We start from the raw sequence: 20,490 nt of genomic DNA on the forward strand, positions 1-20,490 counted from the left end.
TTTAATTTGAAGAGAATTGGAATTCTTAAGAGAATTGAAAATTATACTTTTTTTTTGAATTGTGATCAATGTTGTGAATCAAATGTTAGAATTTTATGTTATCTTCGGTGTTGCCAGTATGTTTAAATTTGAATTGTATAATGCAGATACTTAATAACGCCTTGGAATGGATAGTGGCAGCGAAGGGAACTCGGACTTTTCGGGTCAATGGACCGATGGATGGAGTAGTGAGTCCGAAGAGGAAGAGGAAGAGGTGTCTAAGGGGTTAGAGTCACCGTCACGAGTGTGCAAGGATAGTGAGACGGTAGAGAGAGTTGATGTATTTGGTGAAGGGGACGATGGTGGCAGAATGCCTTCATCGGAGTCACCACGTGGTTCAGGCAATGAAATGAGTGATGATGTGGACACTTCGATGTTTTCAACCGCGGCTGCATTGGCCGATGCCGAATTTCATAGGGTTGAAGATGCTTATGCAAGATATGTGGAGTATGCAAAGGCGACTGGATTTGCTGTTCAAAAAGGGGATTCCATTAAAGATGATGAAGGAAATGTTGTGAGAAAATTTTCCTATTGCAATCGACAGGGCTTGCGGGAGAAGAAGCACTATGAGAGGGCGGATAGGAAGAGGGCGCATAAGGCAGATACTAGGACCAACTGTAGTGCGAAGTTCGTTGTATTTTTAGACAAACAGAGTGGCAAGTGGAGGACGAAGACATTTGTTCAAGATCACAATCATGATTTGACTTTGCCTGCTTTCACTAATGTGATGGCAGCCCACCGCAATATCAACGAAGGTGATAAAGCCCACATTCATAGTATGCACGAAGCAGGATTCCAAACCAATCAGATCATGTGGTTCTTTGCATATTTGTCTGGGGGTTATCAAAACTTGCACTTCATAAAGAAGGATGTTTACAACTATATCGACGATGTACGTCGCTCTCGGATTGTTCAGGGCAATGCGGCAGCAGCAATAAGTTATCTGAAGGGAAAAACTGAGATGGATCCATTAGCTGTTGTGATGTACACATATTGTCCCGAAAACCACCTTGGTCATCTGTTTTGGTCAGACGGAGCGATGCAGTATGACTATGAGTGCTTTGGTGACGTGTTGGCATTTGATTCGACATATAGGAAAATCTATACAAGCGGCCTTTAGTAATATTTTCTGGCACTAATCACCACCGACAGACAATAATTTTTGGTTTCGGGTTGCTGGAGGACGAGAAAATTCCATCTTATAAGTGGCTGCTAGGCACTTTCCTTGAGGTCATGCATCAAAAATAGCCCAAAGTTGTGGTTACAGATGGAGACGAGTCAACGAAGGAGGCTATTAGGACAGAATTCCCTAATGCCACGCATCGACTTTGCACCTGGCACTTAGCGTGGAATGCTGTTTCAAACATCAAGGATAATGATTTTTGTGCTGCTTTTAAGACTGCTGTGTATGGTCATTTTGAGGTAGAGGAGTTTGATCAGTATTGGGCAGACATGGTTGATGCATTCGGGTTACAGGAGAACGAATGGATTTGGGCAACGTACGAGAAGAGGGTACATTGGGCAAATGCATATTTGTGTGATACGTTTTGTGCTGGGTTGAGAACGACGTCAAGACGCGAGGGTATTAATGCATTGCTTAAAAGGTTTATCAAGTCATCGAATTGTTTGTTGGAGTTGGTCGAGAATCTTAAACGTGTGGTTAAGGACTACAGGAATAATGAGTTTATCGCGGATTACAAATCTCTATATTCAGAACCGGTCATAACTACTGGACTGGAATCAATTGAGAGGGCCATGTCACAAATCTACACTAGAGAGATATTCTTCGAGGTCAAGAAATAGATTGAAGGGATGGCTGCGTTGATAGTTCTTCATAGGGAGAGTTATGGTAGCACAGAGAAGTTCATGTTTAGAAAGTTTCGTAAGCCCCGTCGGGTTTACTCTGTACTGTATGAAAGCAATTCTGAAAGGTATGAGTGTTCTTGCAAGCTTTAGAACAGCATTAGAATTCTGTGTTTTGAAAGAGCTGGAGAAGGATGCCTTGCAATGTGGTTGGTGCGGAAAAGGTGGTGCAAAGATGCTAAGTCTGGATCATTCCACGACTTGGACAGAGGTTTGGATAGTAATAGAGCATTTCGGGGGCGGTATGGTTCGTTGTGGACTTCTTGCCTCCCTATGTGTTTGTTAGCGGCTCAACGGCCTGCCACGTACAAGTACGCTGCTGCCAAGATAGCACAGCTATTAAAAGAGATTGAAGCGAAAGTTCCGAAGGGTAATAGTTCAACTTTCGTGCATGATACTGTAGATGGTGAAGATATTTTAGATTCAAAGATTATCAAGTCAAAAGGTACACCGCGGTCAACCGGCAACGACAAAATGGCTAGGCAGTGCAGGCGCTGCCACGGTTTTGGACATGATCGGCGAAATTGCACAGCAAACAACGAGGACATGTTAGATGAGGTTAGTGCTAAATTTAAAGTCGTTAATGGTAGTGTTACCGTATGATAATTTACTATTTCATTTTTTCAATACTAAGTATGGAAAAAGACTGAATCTCAACTTATTGTCCAGTCATTAGGGTCCGATTTGAGACAAAGTCAGCTTGGTGGAAAAAGATCTTGCCATGCCAAGAATTGTGGGTCAGCCAAGACACCATTTTTGCATGATCAAGGAGTTTCAACCATTAACACCTAAAGAAGTGGTGGAAAAAGATCTTGCCATGCCAAGAATTGTGGGTCAGCTAAGACATCATTTCTACATGATCAAAGAGCTTCAACCATTAACACCTAAAGTTACTGGCTTCAAAAGTTTAGGATGGCTAGTCAAAGTGCCCAACACACTGTTGCTAAATTTAGATAACCATAAGATCATTTTGTCAAGGGGTAATGAGTGAATACATGTACCTGGTTTCATTAGTGTGATGTTAAAGAAACTGTTGGTCTTTTTGATAGTTTTTATTTTGATGTTAAAAGAAATTGTTGGTCTTTTTGATAGTTATGTTGTATGTGTAAACTTCAGTTGATTCGAATTAAATTGTACTAAACAAACTTTTATTTCAAACAAATGAAAACAAAAAATTAAAAATAATATTGGTGTTCAATATTATGTACTCTTTATGTACTCCTACTATAATTAATTATCATCAACAAAGAAACTAATATAAAAATAATTTACGTAACGAATAATTTAAATATTTTTATATTTTTAATTTACATAACTATTAATATTATAATGGATTAATTTAAATTTTAAAAAAAATTATTCGTGTAGTGCAATATAATACAAATAAAGTGAATTCGAAATCTATAAATACGGGTTTTGTGTGTAAATTAAATAGGTTGAGTCTTATTACCTTAAAGCACATTTGGCTAGTAGTTTATATGCGAAAACGTACTCCCTTGGGCGTTATATGCGATTTGCATCCATTCACCCTTTAGAATTCCAAATTCGATGGATTTATATAGTAACATAAATGGGTGATCGAAATTATATTTGCATGGCTTTGGTTAATTGTGTTACTTTAATTTAAATTGTGACTTACTATTTAAATGAAGTTAATTTATTAGCTTCATGACCGTAACAGTTTGTACAGCTGAGTTGATTTTGAAATTTAGATCCAACCATACGGTAACCTCATTCAATATCTTAGATTTGATTACCTCACAATTGGGTAAGGCATACCACAAACAACGGGTTAGTAATTTATAGAGATAAGCTGTGAAAATTAGTAAAGCAAATTTTAGAAAATATATAAATAAATAATAACTAAATAAAATGAGAGGTAATAAACAATCTTAGTTTATAACCTTAGAATTTTAGTGGTTGAAAAAGAGAAGAATTATATACCTCTAATTGACGGATGGTTCATATTAAAGAGACTCACCTATAAATTGAGTTTTTCTTTAATTCATTTCAATCAAGTCATCCAAATAGAATAACATAATATTTCTTTGAGTAGTTTTCTCCTATATATAGAGAGAGAAGTGTGTTCTCCTTTTGTCAAGAGAGAGTGTTATTGTAGTCTCCTTGTGATAGAGAGAAGTTGTAATTCTCAAAAAAAGTTATTCAATTGTTTCCATATTTTATACAAATTTCTAATTTTTCATCTCTATATTTTGCTGTGTCATTTGTATGGTACCTAACAGTGGTATCAGAGCCACCAAAGGTTGCTGATTAATATAATTTTTTTCCCCGCTGTGAGTTACCGTCTAAAAAAATGGCAGCAAAGTATGAAATTCTGAAATTCAGTTGGAGTAATTTTTCCATATGGATATTGAAGATAAAAGCCATTATGAGAAAAGACAATTACGTGACAGCAATTGAAGGTAGACCCACTGGAATTACAGATGAAAAATGGAAGGAGATGGACAATAATGCTGTTGCAAACTTACACTTGGCACTAGCTGATTCAGTTTTATCAAGTGTAGCAGAGAAAAAGATAGCAAAGAAAATTTGGGATGCTCTCACCAAATTATATGAAGTCAAGTCACTTCACAACAAGATATTCTTGAAGAGAAGACTTTATACTCTTCGAATGAGTGAGTCAACATCGGCAACGGATCACATCAACAATCTAAATACGCTATTCTCCCAACTTTCATCGTTGGAATATACCATAGCGGAAAATGAACGTGCAGAGCTCTTACTTCAAAGTCTACCAGATTCATATGATCAACTTATCATTAACTTAACTAGTAATGTTTTGACTGATTATCTTTCTTTTAATGACATGGCTACTGCGGTTCTTGGAGAAGAATCTAGGCGCAAGAATAAGGAAGATAGATTAGAGAGCTCAAAACAAGTAGAGGCTTTGTTGATGATAAGAGGAAGATCAATAGAGCGTGGTTCCAGTGGGAGTCAAAGTAGACCAAAGTCACAAAGTAAGAAGCAGGTCAAATGCTACAATTGTGGAAAGAGAGGGCACTTCAAAAAAGATTGTTGGAATAAGAAGAGTATGGAGAAGATTCCAGAAGGATCAAGTTCTCAAGGATGTGTTGCGAGCACCTCTGATGATGGAGAAATCCTGTATGACGAAGCAACAACTGGTTCTAAAGGCAGTAAACAGCTCACTGATGTTTGGATTGTTGATTCAGGAGCAACATGGCACATGACTCCTCATCGTGATTGGTTTTGTACATATGAACCTGTCTCGGAAGGATTGGTGTTTATGGGAAACGATCATGCCTTAGAAATTGTTGGAATGGGTACTGTCAAAATAAAAATGTTTGATGGTTCTATTCGTTCACTTCAAGGGTAAGACACGTGAAAGGCTTGAAGAAGAATTTGTTGTCGATTGGGAAATTGGATGAACTTGGTTGTAAGACCCATATTGAAGGTGGGATCTTAAAAGTTGTTAAAGGAGCTCTTGGGTAATAAAAGCAGAAAAGATTGCAGCAAATCTATACATGCTTGTGGGAGATACTTTACAAGAGGAGAGGCATCAGTTACTTTAACAAGCCAAGAAGAAATGATGATGATATGGCATTGCAAACTAGGCCACATGTCAGAACGAGGCTTGAAGATTCTTGTAGAATGTAATCTCATTCCCGGGCTCAAATCGGTAAACTTACCGTTTTGTAAGCACTGCGTTACAAGCAAACAACATAGATTGACGTTTGGTAGATCAACTGCTCAGAGCAAGCACATATTGGAGTTGATTTATTCTTATGTGTGGGAATCGCCGGAGATGTCCCTAGGAGGAGCAAAATATCTTGTATCATTTATTGATGATTACTCTAGGAGGCTATGTGTGTACCCGATCAAGAAGAAGTCAAACGTGTTTGCGATGTTCAAAGAGTTCAAAGCAAAGTTAGAACTTGAATCTGGAAAGAAGATCAAGTGTTTAAGGACAGATAATGGAGGAGAATATGTCGATGGTGATTTTCTAACATTTTGCAAGCAAGCAGGTATTCAACGACAATTCACAGTTGCATATACGCCTCAGCAAAATGGTGTAGCAGAGCAAATGAATAGGACTCTCCTAGAAAGAGCACGAGCTATGTTGCAAACTGTAGGTTTAGCCAAGTCTTTTTGGGCAGAAGCTGTTAAAATCGCCTGTTATGTGATAAATCGGTCACCATCAACTGCAATTGGGTTAAAGACACTAATGGAGATGTGACAAGGTAAGCCACCTAATTATTCTTCTTTACATATATTTGGTTGTCCTGTGTACGTGATGTACAATTCCCAAGAAAGAACAAAGCTAGACCCAAAATCTAGAAAATGTATATTCTTGGGTTATGCTGACGGAGTTAAGGGGTATCGCCTGTGGGATCCCACTGCCCACAAGGTAGTTGTTAGTAGAGATGTGATATTTGCAGAAGATGAATTGAAAAAGGAACAAGAAAATGATAGCACTGTTAAAGAGATAACCACTGTTCAAATAGATGAAAAATGCAGAGAATGTGATATTTCTGAAGCAAAACCACAACACAAAGAACAAGAAGCAAAGGCCAATGACATAGAAGTTCGTCGATCCACTCGACAAAGAAGAACACCATCATGGCACTCAAATTATGTTTTGAAAAACCATGATACATATTGTCTTTTGACAGAAGATGGAGAGCCAACAACTTTTATGGAGGCTATGCACAATCCAGACGCTTCTATGTGGATGACAGCAATGCAAGAAGAAATTGAGGCATTACATAGAAACCATACCTGGAAACTTGTTGAACTTCCAGCAGGTCGGAAAGCCATTGGTAACAAATGGGTTTACAAGATCAAACGAGATAGTAATGATCAGGTGGAACGATATCGTGCAAGATTGGTTGTCAAGGGATATGCTCAGAAAGAAGGTGTTGACTTCAATGAAATATTTTCTCCAGTGGTGAGACTAACTACTATTAGAGTAGTTTTGGCTATGTGTACTGCATTTGATTTACATCTAGAGCAATTAGATGTAAAGACTGCTTTTCTTCATGGAGAACTTGAATAAGAGATATATATGCTCCAACCAGAAGGTTTTGAAGAACAAGGAAAAGAAAACTTGATTTGTAGGTTAACTAAATCTCTGTACGGTCTAAAGCAGGCGCCAAGGTGTTGGTACAAGAGATTTGATTCTTTCACTATTAGCCTTGGATACAATAGACTTAGTTCAGATCATCGTACTTATTACAAGAGGTCTGGTGATAATGGTTTTATCATTCTGCTGTTGTATGTGGATGACATGTTGGTGGTAGGTCCCAACAAAGATCAAATCCAAGAATTGAAGGCACAGTTGGCTAGGGAGTTTGATATAAAAGACTTGGGACCAGCAAACAAGATTTTAGGGATGCAAATTCACCGAGACAAAAAGGATAGGAAGATTTGGCTATCGCAAAAGAATTATTTGAAGAAGATCTTGCAACGCTTCAACATGCAAGAATGTAAGCCAATTTCAACCCCACTTCCTATGAATTTTATATTATCCTCAAGTATGTGCCCTAGTAGTGAAGCAAAGAGGATGGAAATGTCTCGAGTACCGTATGCATCAACAGTGGGAAGCCTTATGTATGCCATTATCTGTACAAGGCCAGATATTGCTCAAGCAGTTGCGGTGGTAAGTCGATTTATGGTAGATCCGGGTAAAGAGCATTGGAATGTTGTTAAGAGGATCTTGAGATACATCAAAGGAACCTCAAATGTTGCATTATGTTTTGGAGGATCAGAATTCATTGTCAATGGATATGTCGACTCAGACTTTGCAGGTAATCTTGATAAACGAAAATCTACTACAAGCTATGTGTTTACACTTGCAGGAGGAGCTGTGAGCTGGCTATTTAAATTACAGACTGTTGTAGCTTTATCTACTACAGAAGCTGAATATATGGCAGCTACACAAGCATGCAAGGAAGCTATTTGGATCCAAAGGTTGATAGAAGAACTCGGGCACAAACAATAGAAGATTTCTGTGTATTGTGACAGTCAAAGTGCCTTGTACATTGCAAGGAATCCTGCCTTTCATTCAAGAACAAAACACATTGGAGTACAATATCACTTTTTTTGGGAAGTAGTAGAAGAAGGAAGTGTTGATATGCAGAAGATTCACACTAAAGATAACCTAGTAGATGCCATGACAAAACCAATCAACACAGAAAAGTTTGAATGGTGTAGATCCTCGTACGGCCTATGGAATACATGAGCAATATGAATTTTGAAAATTTATCAAAATTAGCTTTAAGTGGGAGATTGTGAAAATTAGTAAAGCTAATTTTAGAAAATATATAAATAAATAATAACTAAATAAAATGAGAGGTAATAAACAATCTTAGTTTATAACCTTAGAATTTTAGTGGTTGAAAAAGAGAAGAATTATATACCTCTAATGGACGGATGGTTCATATTGAAGAGACTCACCTATAAATTGAGTTTTTCTTTAATTCATTTCAATCAAGTCATCCAGATAGAATAACATAATATTTCTTTGAGTAGTTTTCTCCTATATATAGAGAGAGAAGTGTGTTCTCCTTTTGTCAAGAGAGAGTGTTATTGTAGTCTCCTTGTGATAGAGAGAAGTTGTAATTCTCAAAAAAAGTTATTCAATTATTCCATATTTTATACAAATTTCTAATTTTTCATCTCTATATTTTGCTGTGTCATTTGTCTGGTACCTAACATAAGCCTCAATGTAGTCCCTGAAGTTGCACTCGAGCCTCATAGTAGTCCCTGAACTTAAAAGTTCCTCAAAGTCATCCCCGAACTTGCACTCCGGGACTCAAAGTTATCCTTCCGGCAATTTCTGGACACCTGGCACAACCGGAAAGCTGAGCTGGCAGCCTTCGTGACACGTGGGCCTTATTGAAACGACGCCATTTTGGCTGTGGCACCAAAATGAGATGAAACGACGTCGTTTCATGCTGAAAGCTTCCTTCCTCCTTCCTCCTTCCTCCCTCCTCTGAAAACACAAAACAAACACAACAGAGAGTGAGGTTTCTTCTTCTCCGAGACAGTCACCAATGGCGCATGTGCGATTATATTAACCGCACCGATTTCAGTCGAAAACTCAGGCCATGGAGCATCGCTGTTGTCATCTCCTTCATACACAGAGTTGGGAAGGCTAGTTTCTCTGACACAGGTAAGCCGAAAATGAAAAAAATATGTGCTTTCTCTGTGTTTTGATGTTGTTGTTAATTTAACATTCACCAATGTTCAGACCGTTTCTTTTGAATGCAATCTGCGGCTATGAACGCCTCTGTTTTGGGCTCTGTGCTAGGGTTTGATTAGTTACTAGGTTTGTTACGGTGGAAAAAAAAGGAAAAATTCAAATCAGAAATGATACCTGATGTTATTTCTCAGTCTTCTGTAGTGCAGCTCATTGAAACTTTCATCAATTTTCCTTTTTCTAGTTTTTATTCTGATTAATGTTGATTTGTGCTGGTTTTGTTTCTTAATTGTAGAAGTTTACTTGATTCTTTAATCAAATTGATGGTCGTACTTGTTGCTATGTTTTGAAGATTTGTTTAATGAAAAAAATTATTGGTGAAAAACTGTCTGAATTTTACTGATGTTCTCATGCCTTTACTTCGAAAGAGCAATTTGATGGGTTGTCCTGATCAAGCCATTTGTGTATTATTAAGTTCTGTTTAAATCATACAAATGGTTAAATCGGATCCTTAAAGGTCACCAGATGGATGAAATCTTTAGCTTGTATTTACTTACAATGGATATCATTTTTGTTTCTTACTTATCCTCACAATTTTTCGTCATCCGCATTGCATTCAAGACATTTTTTAAGTTAGGATTAGCTAGTGTTCTTAAATTGGACTAGTGTTCTATTATCTATTTTTCATTTTTTGTCTTAGCTTATTAGTTTGCCAATTATAACACAGTTGTATTCTCACCCTTGTCAAGAAGCCAATTCTCATTTAAACTGGAATAAAACTGAGTTTTTGGTTTTCCCATGAACCACTGTTTGCTGGTGTGACTATAGATAGGTCCACCTTGCGTGAGTTGTTGGGAGCAGTGGAAACTGTGAACCATTTCGCTTGCCTCTATCTTATTGAGCACATCATGATGTTTCTAATTTCATTTTTTAGTGCTGTCTGTCCATACTTGGCATTGGAGACATGTCGACAGTGGCGTTTGAGTAACAAAACTGTAAACCTGATGAGGAATGGAAAGATGCCTACTGTCTCAATTGAGCAGGCCCAGAATAATTACTCCAAGGTTAGTGATCATCTTCAAACTGAAAGACTACTTAAGATATGATGTGGGTTGATACAACATTGTCCTAATACACTTATATATACCAATAATCTAGGTCAAGTATAGTACCAACTGCCATTAGCCAGTCAAGGCTGCTAACATAATAAGTCTCAAAAAACAAGAATATCAAAATTCTAACCTTGATGTTTAAGAGAAGAAATTTTGTTCTGCTTCATGGTGACATTTCCTTCTTTCTGTTAATTAGTTCTTAATAAAAGAATGTGATCTCTGATAGCAAATTATCTTGCATTTGTATGAATTTTAGGCTGTAAAAGCGGGTCTTCTTAAAATTCTTTCCAAAATGGGGATCTCATTGCTTTCAAGGTATGTGATTTATGTTAAAGAGCTGAAGGGTCAAAAGAAAATAGTATTTTCTTGTGTTTTGATTCTTATCCTTCCTTAAGGATATCATGCTTATGCTTTTTTTGACAAGTCAATTTGTTAATTACTTCCATGTATGCAGTTATTGCGGTGCACATATTTTTGAAATCTATGGATTAGGAAAGGAAGTTGTCGATCTTGCATTCAGAGGAAGTATGTCAAAAATTGGGGGATTAAATGGCACTTCTTCATTCTGGAAATGAAGATATGTAGGCAGATAGCTATTGAAGATACAAAAGCTAACTTTGCTCCGTTGAAAGGCTTTACATTCTATATTCTGTGAAAAGCATGGTTCCCTCAAGATCTATGTTTAACGCAATGCCATATACTAACATCATTAGGCACCATTTTAAGAGTTACAGTGGAAAAATAAATAAATTGCTCGAGTGGTTTTCAGCTTTGTTCATCGAAGTTCCTCTGCTACATAATTACATAATTTTTGTATCGTGGCACTATTTCTATCCAATATACACTACCTAGTTTCATAACAATTGGGTAAATCCTATGCCACAATTGTGTGATATCTATGTACTTATGCCATAGCTCGTGGTTGCCATAACCGTCGGGCTTCAAAGATGGAGAAGACAAGAACACAGAACCGAGGAGAAGAGAATAGAGTGAGCACTGTGGCCTTCAAATTTGGGGATTAGGGTTTTAACTTCAACTGAGGGACCAAATTGATGTGGGAGAGTTTACTCTACCACATTAGCTAGCCGTTGTAAAGCCCACGTGTCACGAAGGTTGCTAGCTCAGCTTTCCGGTTGCGCCAGGTGTCCAGAAATTGCCGGAAGGACAACTTTGAGTCCCGGAGTGCAAGTTTGGGGATGACTTTGAGGAACTTTTAAGTTCAGGGACTACTATGAGGCTCGAGTGCAACTTCAGGGACTACATTGAGACTTATCTCGTAATTTATACTAGATAATTTTTGTCCAAAAGGCTTTATACTATCTGAGACTCAAAAGTTATGTTAATTTATGTGGACCATTAAATGGTCCCATAACAAAACATGTTTTTTAAGGTTTTTTAATAATTGCTAAATAGTCATTTTTTAAATTTAATTACAAATTAACTCCATATATTTTATTTAATTATAAAAATGATTTTTTATTTTATAAATAATTATTTTAACCAAAATCTATTATCTTTATTAACAATCAAGAACAAAAACAATAAAGAATTAGATCTTCCATTGATCCTAATAAATTTTTTGGCCATTCTAATCGATTAAAATATTAAATTTGATCTGTCACGTTCGTGAGGAGTCATGAAATCGTGTTTCATTGAAAACCAATCGATTGGACTATCAAACCAATTAATTGAATTTCAGTTTATCACTAAACAATCGATTGCAAATTGCTGGGAAGCATGGTTTGCATAAATCAATCGATTGGTCATAGTAACCAATCAATTGAACAATGAATTAAATGTGGAATTTATGTAATTCAATCGATTGTTTAGGATTTTCAATCGATTGATTTCTTCAAAACAATCGATTGGTCTCACTATTCAATCGATTGGTTATGGCTAAAAATCGATTGAACTTTGCACGTAACTTCTAATTCAATCGATTGGTTTGAAACTTCAATCGATTGTGGAGACTTTCCCATCAAGGTAATACCTAATTTCTTCATCTCCTTTACTTTAATAATGTTTTCTTTAAGTCACTACTTCTTTCTTCCTACCTACCTTGCTTGCTGTGATTTCGTTCATTTGTTGCAGGGAAATGATTTTAGTTTATTTGTTCGTTCACATTCGTTGTGTTCATGAGAATGTACTATAGTTATAGTGACTCAACCCTATCAATTTTCATTTTTAAATTATCCTAGACTATTCATTGATTGGTTACACCCTTTGTTTTTTCGTCAGTGTTGGGCTGCATTGGCGCTTCAAGTTTGATTGGTACTCAATGAGTACCTGAAACTGAAGCTAACCCAAGGAAGAAAACTGCTTGAGATATGACAATTCCGATGACGTTTTCCCAATTTATATTGGCGATGATCGTACGGACGAGGATGCTTTTAACGTAAAAATAAATAATCAAACTTATTGATATTTAATTAATTACACTACTTGTATTACATATCTAACTGACTACCATAATCATCATCAGGTTTTGCGCAACAGAGGTCAAGGGATTGGGAATCTTGTTTCTAGAGTTCCAAAAGACACATAAACTTCATACACATTGAAAGATCCAGCAGAGGCAAGTTCCAACAAATAATTATTATCTTATAAATATAGTATTTTTTTTTTTTGTATTATGGTGAATCTGAACATCCTTGCCCAACCAATATGTTCAGGTTGAGCAATTTTTGCGGCGTCTAGTTGAATGGAAAAGATCGATTACACCAACAAGTGCATAGAGAGATTTATTCCATAAGTAGTATACTTAACTTATTGTAGATTACCTATTTAAGGAATATAAGAGTTTCAAACCAATCGATTGAATTAGAAGTCACGTGCAAAGTTCAATCGATTTTTAGCCATAACCAATCGATTGAATAGTGAGACCAATCGATTGTTTTGAAGAAATCAATCGATTGAAAATCCTAAACAATCGATTGATTTACATAAATNAAAAACAATAACGAATTAGATCTTCCATTGATCCTAATAAATTTTTTGGCCATTCTAATCGATTAAAATATTAAATTTGATTTGTCACGTTCGTGAGGAGTCATGAAATCGTGTTTCATTGAAAACCAATCGATTGAATTTCAGTTTATCACTAAACAATCGATTGCAAATTGCTGGGAAGCATGGTTTTGCATAAATCAATCGATTGGTCATAGTAACCAATCGATTGAACAATGAATTAAATGTGGAATTTATGAAATTCAATCGATTGTTTAGGATTTTCAATCGATTGATTTCTTCAAAACAATCGATTGGTCTCACTATTCAATCGATTGGTTATGGCTAAAAATCGATTGAACTTTGCACGTAACTTCTAATTCAATCGATTGGTTTGAAACTTCAATCGATTGTGGAGACTTTCCCCTCAAGGTAGTACCTAATTTCTTCATCTCCTTTACTTTAATAATGTTTTCTTTAAGTCACTACTTCTTTCTTCCTACCTACCTTGCTTGCTGTGATTTCGTTCATTTGTTACAGGGAAATGATTTCAGTCTGTTTGTTCGTTCACATTCGTTGTGTTCATGAGAATGTACTATAGTTATAGTGACTCAACCCTATCAATTTTCATTTTTTAATTATCCTAGACTATTCATTGATTGGTTACACCCTCTGTTTTTTCGTCAGTGTTGGGCTGCATTGGCGCTTCAAGTTTGATTGGTGCTCAATGAGTACCCGAAACTGAAGCTAACCCAAGGAAGAAAACTGCTTGAGATATGACAATTCCGATGATGTTTTCCCAATTTATATTGGCGATGATCGTACAGACGAGGATGCTTTTAACGCTTTTAACATAAAAATAAATAATCAAACTTATTGATATTTAATTAATTACACTACTTGTATTACATATCTAACTGACTACCATAATCATCATCAGGTTTTGCGCAACAGAGGTCAAGGGATTGGAAATCTTGTTTCTAGAGTTCCAAAAGACACATAAACTTCATACACCTTGAAACATCCAGCAGAGGCAAGTTCCAACAAATAATTATTATCTTATAAATATAGTATTTTTTTGTATTATGGTGAATCTGAACATCCTTGCCCAACCAATATGTTCAGGTTGAGCAATTTTTGCGGCGTCTAGTGGAATGGAAAAGATCGATTACACCAACAAGTGCATAGAGAGGTTTATTCCATAAGTAGTATACTTAACTTATTGTAGATTACCTATTGAAGGAATATAAGAGTTTCAAACCAATCGATTGAATTAGAAGTCACGTGCAAAGTTCAATCGATTTTTAGCCATAACCAATTGATTGAATAGTGAGACCAATCGATTGTTTTGAAGAAATCAATCGATTGAAAATCCTAAACAATCGATTGATTTACATAAATTCCACATTTAATTCATTGTTCAATCGATTGGTTACTATGACCAATCGATTGATTTATGCAAAACCATGCTTCCCAGCAATTTACAATCGATTGTTTAGTGATAAACTGAAATCCAATCGATTGGTTTTCAACGAAACACGATTTCATGACTCCTCACGAACGTGACAGATCAAATTTAATATTTTAATCGATTGGAATGGCCAAAAAATTTATTAGGATCAATGGAAGATCTAATTCGTTATTATTTTTGTTCTTAATTGTTAATAAAGATGATAGATTTTGGTTAAAATAATTATTTATAAAATAAAAAATCGTTTTTATAATTAAATAAAATATATGGGGTTAATTTGTAATTAAATTTAAAAAAGGACTATTTAGCAATTATTAAAAAACCTTAAAAAACATGTTTTGTTATGGGACCATTTAGTGGTCCAAACGTTCTGGAACCACCGAATCCTGATCCAACATTCAGTGCATCATGTAAGAAAACATAAAGTGTGCCTACAATTGTTTAGCACCTTACATCAAGTAGTAGCTCAAGTAAAATAGGTCCGAAATAAAGTTGCAAAACACAAGTCTGAGCATAGCTTTGTCGTCTTTTCCACTAGGGAAAGCTATTTCTAGGGAGGAGAGTAGGACAATGAACTATGCACCAGCATTTCTGGATTAATGCAGGGGATGCTGCTCCACTTCCCAGCAATACAACTACTACGTTAAATCTTTCAACATGGTTACCTGTTATCAACCGCCTCAATGGTCAGCATGAAGGTAACAAAAGGGTGAATGAGAACCTCAATAAAACCAAAAATAGCCACCTCTTGCACCCAAGATGGAGGGGGCAAATCGTGTCAGTCAAAATTGTTAGACCATAATTTTAGAAGTACCTTCATATGCATGGGAGAAAAAGCTTTTGCATCATATATCTTCATGTCTTTGTGTGAGGGCTCATCCATCGCAGGGGGTTGAACTTCAAAATTAAGTACTTCCAAAATGGATTCATTTCTTCGGCCTTGTATTATCGTAGCTGCTCCCAAAAAGAGTTAAATCGACGACTGCAGGTTCATTTCGTAATTGGAGGATCCCTCGTGAAGGTCCTCCAATACTCTATCGCCGATTCTATCATTGGCATATGGTTCTCGTTGTGGTACTTAAGAACCATGTCGATGCCAAGCCTCATCCTACTATAGTAGCTCACCTTCTGCATCACAGTTAGCATTTTATCAGCGCATTCCACATGAAATTCGATACATTGTTCAATGGTATGGAACTAGGTAAAACAGTTTATGCAATAACATCGCTTACCGCAATGTCATAAGAGCTCCAAAGGTGGTATAATATCATCCACTGAGCTACATACATTCCGTAGTCGTTGCTGTAACATGGAGATTTTAAGGTTCATATGTAAAACAAACTTAAAGTCTCGTGTATCCACTTAAATAAATTCATTGTGATTGTGATGAATAAATGAAATCCCCTTATCTCATACCTTCGATCGTCTTGTTCGACAACTTTTGGCTCATAAAGCTTGTAGTCACTTATTAGTAACCTCTCATCAGTTGGGTTTTCGTACCATGAGTCATCATCAAGTATTCTTCTAAGAAAATTGCCTGAACACGTGGTAGGACATAAGTAGAGTCGTTATTACATTCAGAATACACGCAATTTATAAAGAACAAATAGGCCACAAAGAGGATGCATACGGAGTACATTTCGTACCACTTTCTTAATCAGCCTAATCCTTTTGGCCCTAAATCGGGCAGCAGGTTTCAGTGAATCCAGATACACTAGCTCCTTACCAACAATGTCCACAACCAGCAGGAACCAGTGGTTGTCGGACCAAATGGGGGCAAAAATTTGTAAATACTAACTTCGTAAACAACGCATTTAGGAAACATCTGTTGATTGTCCCACATAGTAAAAAATAAAATCATAAAGAAATTCTCATAGACACAAGAACACATACACTGAGATATACTAATGAATACTCTAGTTCAGCTGTAACATAGTAAAAACCTATTTAAGATCACAGTTCAACTCTTCCTCATCTACCAATCCCATGAATCTCATGTTACTTGAAAAAAAAACAATACAATCAGCTGCAATTTATAGTTCCAATTTCATATCTATGCAAATTCAAACAATAAAGGATGTGCTTCACAAACATAATATACATGCAACTTGATATATAAAATTAAGAAGGAGAAATCTAGGTGAGTAGCTGCCGCAGTGAATAAGAGACAAAGAGAAGGGTAATGTCATCATGAAGATTTGTTTGTTTTCAAAAATAACAAAGGTAAATTATGTTTAAATTTAAAATTTTCTTATTTAATTTAGCAAAGTAATATAACCAACTCAAGCACCAGGAGCGTGCGTACTCCAGATAATTTAAAAATTACATGCCTTGCACACGTTGTTAGCCATCCCCATGAAAGCTTTGCGTATAGCCTCCACAGTAGCCCATGGCATCTATCCGCGACCCGTAGCAATTTGCTGCAGAATACAGAATTTTGGTTAATACATTTCACAATTATTAGACATTGCTAGTATAATTAAATATTTATCTTTTTTATTTATAGTTATCTAGATCTTGATTTTATGTTATAATTAATTTGTGGTACGTAAATTCTTTTTCCAGATTATGATTCGTACGATAAGCGAATTTGATTAAATCATGATGATTTTAACACTAAAAATCTAACTACAAAATAATAAATAAACTATAAAATAGATGATTTAATGGGACATGATTTGTTAAATAAGCAATATATATTATCTAAATAAGTCTAATCCTATGGTTATGAATGTCATCCTCAAAATATGTCGCACAATAGGGTAAACAGTGTCATAATCTCTAATACGTTTAATGATGTTCGATTATGAGTTTATCATTTTATATTTTTCTGTCTTTAATATTCAGCAGAAAGCAATGTCAACGGACCAAAAATATAGCTCAAAATGCTATTATGGTTCGGAACTGTTTATCTGTTAATTACAATCATGTAATTATAATTCATAATGATTAAAGAAAAAGTCTAGGGGGCCAGCAACTTTTGTGTTTTCTGGCCAACATTTAACCATCAAAACAAAACTGAGTGATCTCCCACCATTAGATGTAATCTCACACCATTAAAAACATTATTGATGGCCAATTGATGGTTACAAAACACCAAAATTGCTGGCTCCTAGCATTCCTCATGATTAAAAATTAAAAGAATTGACATATTTAATTTAAATATAAATACTTTTACCTCTAATTAATAACTACATATATATTTGGCATACATAAATATTTTTTTCAAGATCCGCCTAAGTTGTCCATCATGGCAACTTTTAACATACACGAAGACATCAATTGAATTAGCCTAGAACACACATCTGATAAATTTCCTGTTGAACATTATCCTACATAAGTATAGAGAGAGACAAAGTACAAAACTAACCGTGAGGGTTGTTGGCAAGAACCATTGAACTCTGCTCGAGCTTTGAGTAAGCATTGAGGCCAGCAGTATCAGAACCTATTAGGCAGCACCATATTCTTAATGGATTGCACAACAAATTGATAGCAGTGATACATGGTTATATGGAAATAGAGACTTACGTCGTCCACAATGAGCTTTCCAGGCTCAAGGGTCCTCAATGCCCCACGTGTGACGGCACAGTGAGGGTTAGGAACAAGCAGCTCACTACAAATTAAATTGGTTAGTAGGTTGTGGCCAGTTAAGTTGGAAACACCACACGAATTCATATAGAAGCAACTTAGTATTAGCAAGAAGTGGAACACCTTGAGGTTGAAATTCTCACATGAATGCCAACATTTAATAGAATTAGAAATCCTGATAACTATATGTAAATTGCTTGTCGAAAACACAAGAAAATGAAATTGAATCATAACCAGTAGTTTTGTTATCATCTCAAGTTGATGCTATCCATATAGACTCTAAAAGAAACCAACACTATTCGTCATGTGCAAGCAGAAGGCGATGAGACAAAAGTAAGATAGAATTATCAGGGTTAAGCTTACTCTTGGTCCAGGACGTTGTTAAAGATATATGCAGCAGCTGCCAAGTCAAGCCCAACGACTTGCATGTCCTCGGTCGGGAAAAAAGTCATCGGCATGCCCTGCACACCGTGAAGGATGTAGCTAATTATGTTAGTTACTTCATTAACGATGAAAAACATTAACTCAGATCATTGTCTATTACATAACAAATAAAGATGTTATCTTTACCGCTGGGAGGATGGAACCGACTTCCTTTGCCCATCTACTCTTATCAACATGTCGAACCTGTAAGAAATTCTGCTACTCAGCCCATTTCACAACAGGGATGTCCCTACTGCTGTTGTAGGGGCATGATTCTTTTGTTCCGTTCTTTCCTCTTGCAGCATTGAACAATTTCCTTTTTCCCTTTGGAGGTTCAGTTTTAGGTCTCCTTTTCGACACCGAATGGCTTCTGCTGTCCGTCCCCCTGAAGTGATGATATCTTTCCTCCGGGCTGGAAGGTGGTGTGGGGATGGGCACATAGTCTGGATCATCGAAGATGGAGGATGACAGCTTCTGACGTCACTTGTAGGTTCGCAGTGTTGTCCTAGCTTGTTTTTTGGTGGCAGCAGGGGTGGGAGTCTTCATGTCAGAGGAGTTACATGGCATTCCGGAATTGCTTCTTATAATAGGCAAGACAACGTTCTTGGTCAGGCCATGCTTCAGAAGTTCCACCAGTTCAGTGTTGAGAGACTACTGGCGATAAACTTCTTGAGGTCGTCTATCTGGCTCTGGATACCATCCATTTTCCTAATCAACGATGACAGCATCTCAGGCGCGACCTTCGCTCCAAATTNTGTTAGTCACGATATCAACACAGTAGCATCATAACAAACTTTTCAAATGAGACTAAATCCTTCGATACGAAAATCAGAATTCTCATCTAACTGGAGCTTCAACACAAATTATTATAAGACTCAACAAGACTTACGATTTCGGAGAATCAAATGTTGGAGACCCCGGTGATGCCTTCGATGCAGAGTCGCGAGACAAAGTTGGACCGTCTTTAAAGTCCTCCATCTGATCTGCCGAAGATATATGAATCGGTGGGTGGTTCGGTGCGTCCATGCCTGTAAGTTGAAATCCACGAGAGGTACGAACAAAAACTTCCATAAATAGTATAATGGAAAATATTAGAATCCCTACCCGTGAAAGATCCCCACAATGAAGTTGCGTCATTGTCTTGGTTTGGGGACGAAGGCACAGGGAGGAGGAATTGAAGGCGGTATTTGGTGGTTTAGGGTTAAAGGTCACAGTGTTATTAGAGAGCACGGTCGCATCAGATTGTGATGCTGGTGTAATGGGCAATTTTGATGATTTTTTTTATCAATCCAATGGTGCTGCAACTTTTATGTAATGGAACGGCAGCCAATTCCATGCCATGGGTTATGAATAAACAGCCATATTATTGGGCAGTTGTTATGTTAAGCCCGAAATGTATAAGAATTTGGGGATGGAACCAATATGGGCTAGCCCAATGTGTTGGGTAGGGAAAATGAAAAATAATATAAGTACTCTATTTAGGAGGCTCATTCTAAAACCATATCGATGTCAAAAGGTTCATGCAAGTGATCTTCAACAAGGTTCAGAGATGGCTAAATGTATGACATTCAACTTGAAAGTCTTTATTGCTAACTTTGATATTTTTAAATAAGACACGAAAAACTTACCTTGGCTTATATGAAACAAACATATACTTCTCAGGTCGTTTGGAGAGTATAGTCTATTAGGAGTCTCCTAATAGAATGTTTCTACACAGCAAAGGTGCCAAAGTTAGGTCGATCACTTCTTTCCTGAGGTGATACCGGTGTCACGTTAGTGTTTAGATTTCTTCCATGACCACCACTATGAGAAAGTACAGAAAGTAAACCAGTTTGATATGTTAATGGTATGAGTAAAAATCACACAGT

General features: G+C 36.6%; 3 protein-coding genes and 1 long non-coding RNA gene across 5 annotated transcripts; 2 read left to right on the forward strand and 2 right to left on the reverse strand.

The window, feature by feature from the left end:
• On the forward strand, positions 413 to 1,842 carry LOC107647428 (protein FAR1-RELATED SEQUENCE 5-like). The gene is made up of 2 exons (XM_016351503.2): positions 413 to 1,114; positions 1,288 to 1,842. Exons 1-2 carry the CDS (start codon positions 413 to 415, stop codon positions 1,840 to 1,842), a joined length of 1,257 nt encoding a protein of 418 aa, XP_016206989.2.
• Positions 8,935 to 10,845, forward strand: LOC107648416 (ferredoxin-dependent glutamate synthase, chloroplastic-like). The gene is made up of 4 exons (XM_016352287.2): positions 8,935 to 9,055; positions 10,017 to 10,146; positions 10,451 to 10,509; positions 10,649 to 10,845. The coding sequence occupies exons 2-4, from the start codon at positions 10,087 to 10,089 to the stop codon at positions 10,767 to 10,769; spliced, it is 240 nt and encodes a 79-aa protein (XP_016207773.1). The 5' UTR covers positions 8,935 to 9,055; positions 10,017 to 10,086; the 3' UTR covers positions 10,770 to 10,845.
• LOC110264148 lies at positions 14,937 to 16,663 on the reverse strand. Its single transcript, XR_002349882.1, has 4 exons — positions 16,028 to 16,663; positions 15,844 to 15,913; positions 15,426 to 15,739; positions 14,937 to 15,276 (listed from the first exon to the last, which is right to left on the reverse strand). It is a non-coding gene; the product is annotated as an uncharacterized LOC110264148 (long non-coding RNA).
• On the reverse strand, positions 17,881 to 19,370 carry LOC110264149. Of its 2 annotated transcripts, XR_002349883.1 has the most exons (4): positions 18,770 to 19,370; positions 18,563 to 18,660; positions 18,140 to 18,224; positions 17,881 to 18,056 (listed from the first exon to the last, which is right to left on the reverse strand). XR_002349883.1 is itself a non-coding variant. In XM_021105831.1 (3 exons), exons 1-3 carry the CDS (start codon positions 18,718 to 18,720, stop codon positions 17,904 to 17,906), a joined length of 396 nt encoding a protein of 131 aa, XP_020961490.1. In that variant the 5' UTR covers positions 18,721 to 18,748; the 3' UTR covers positions 17,881 to 17,903. The 2 variants fall into 2 exon arrangements, 1 of the variants encoding a protein (XP_020961490.1); XM_021105831.1 differs by lacking the exon at positions 18,770 to 19,370 and having other exon boundaries at positions 18,563 to 18,748.

Source organism: Arachis ipaensis, chromosome B06, assembly GCF_000816755.2.
Source record: "Arachis ipaensis cultivar K30076 chromosome B06, Araip1.1, whole genome shotgun sequence".
Taxonomy (NCBI): Eukaryota; Viridiplantae; Streptophyta; class Magnoliopsida; order Fabales; family Fabaceae; genus Arachis; species Arachis ipaensis.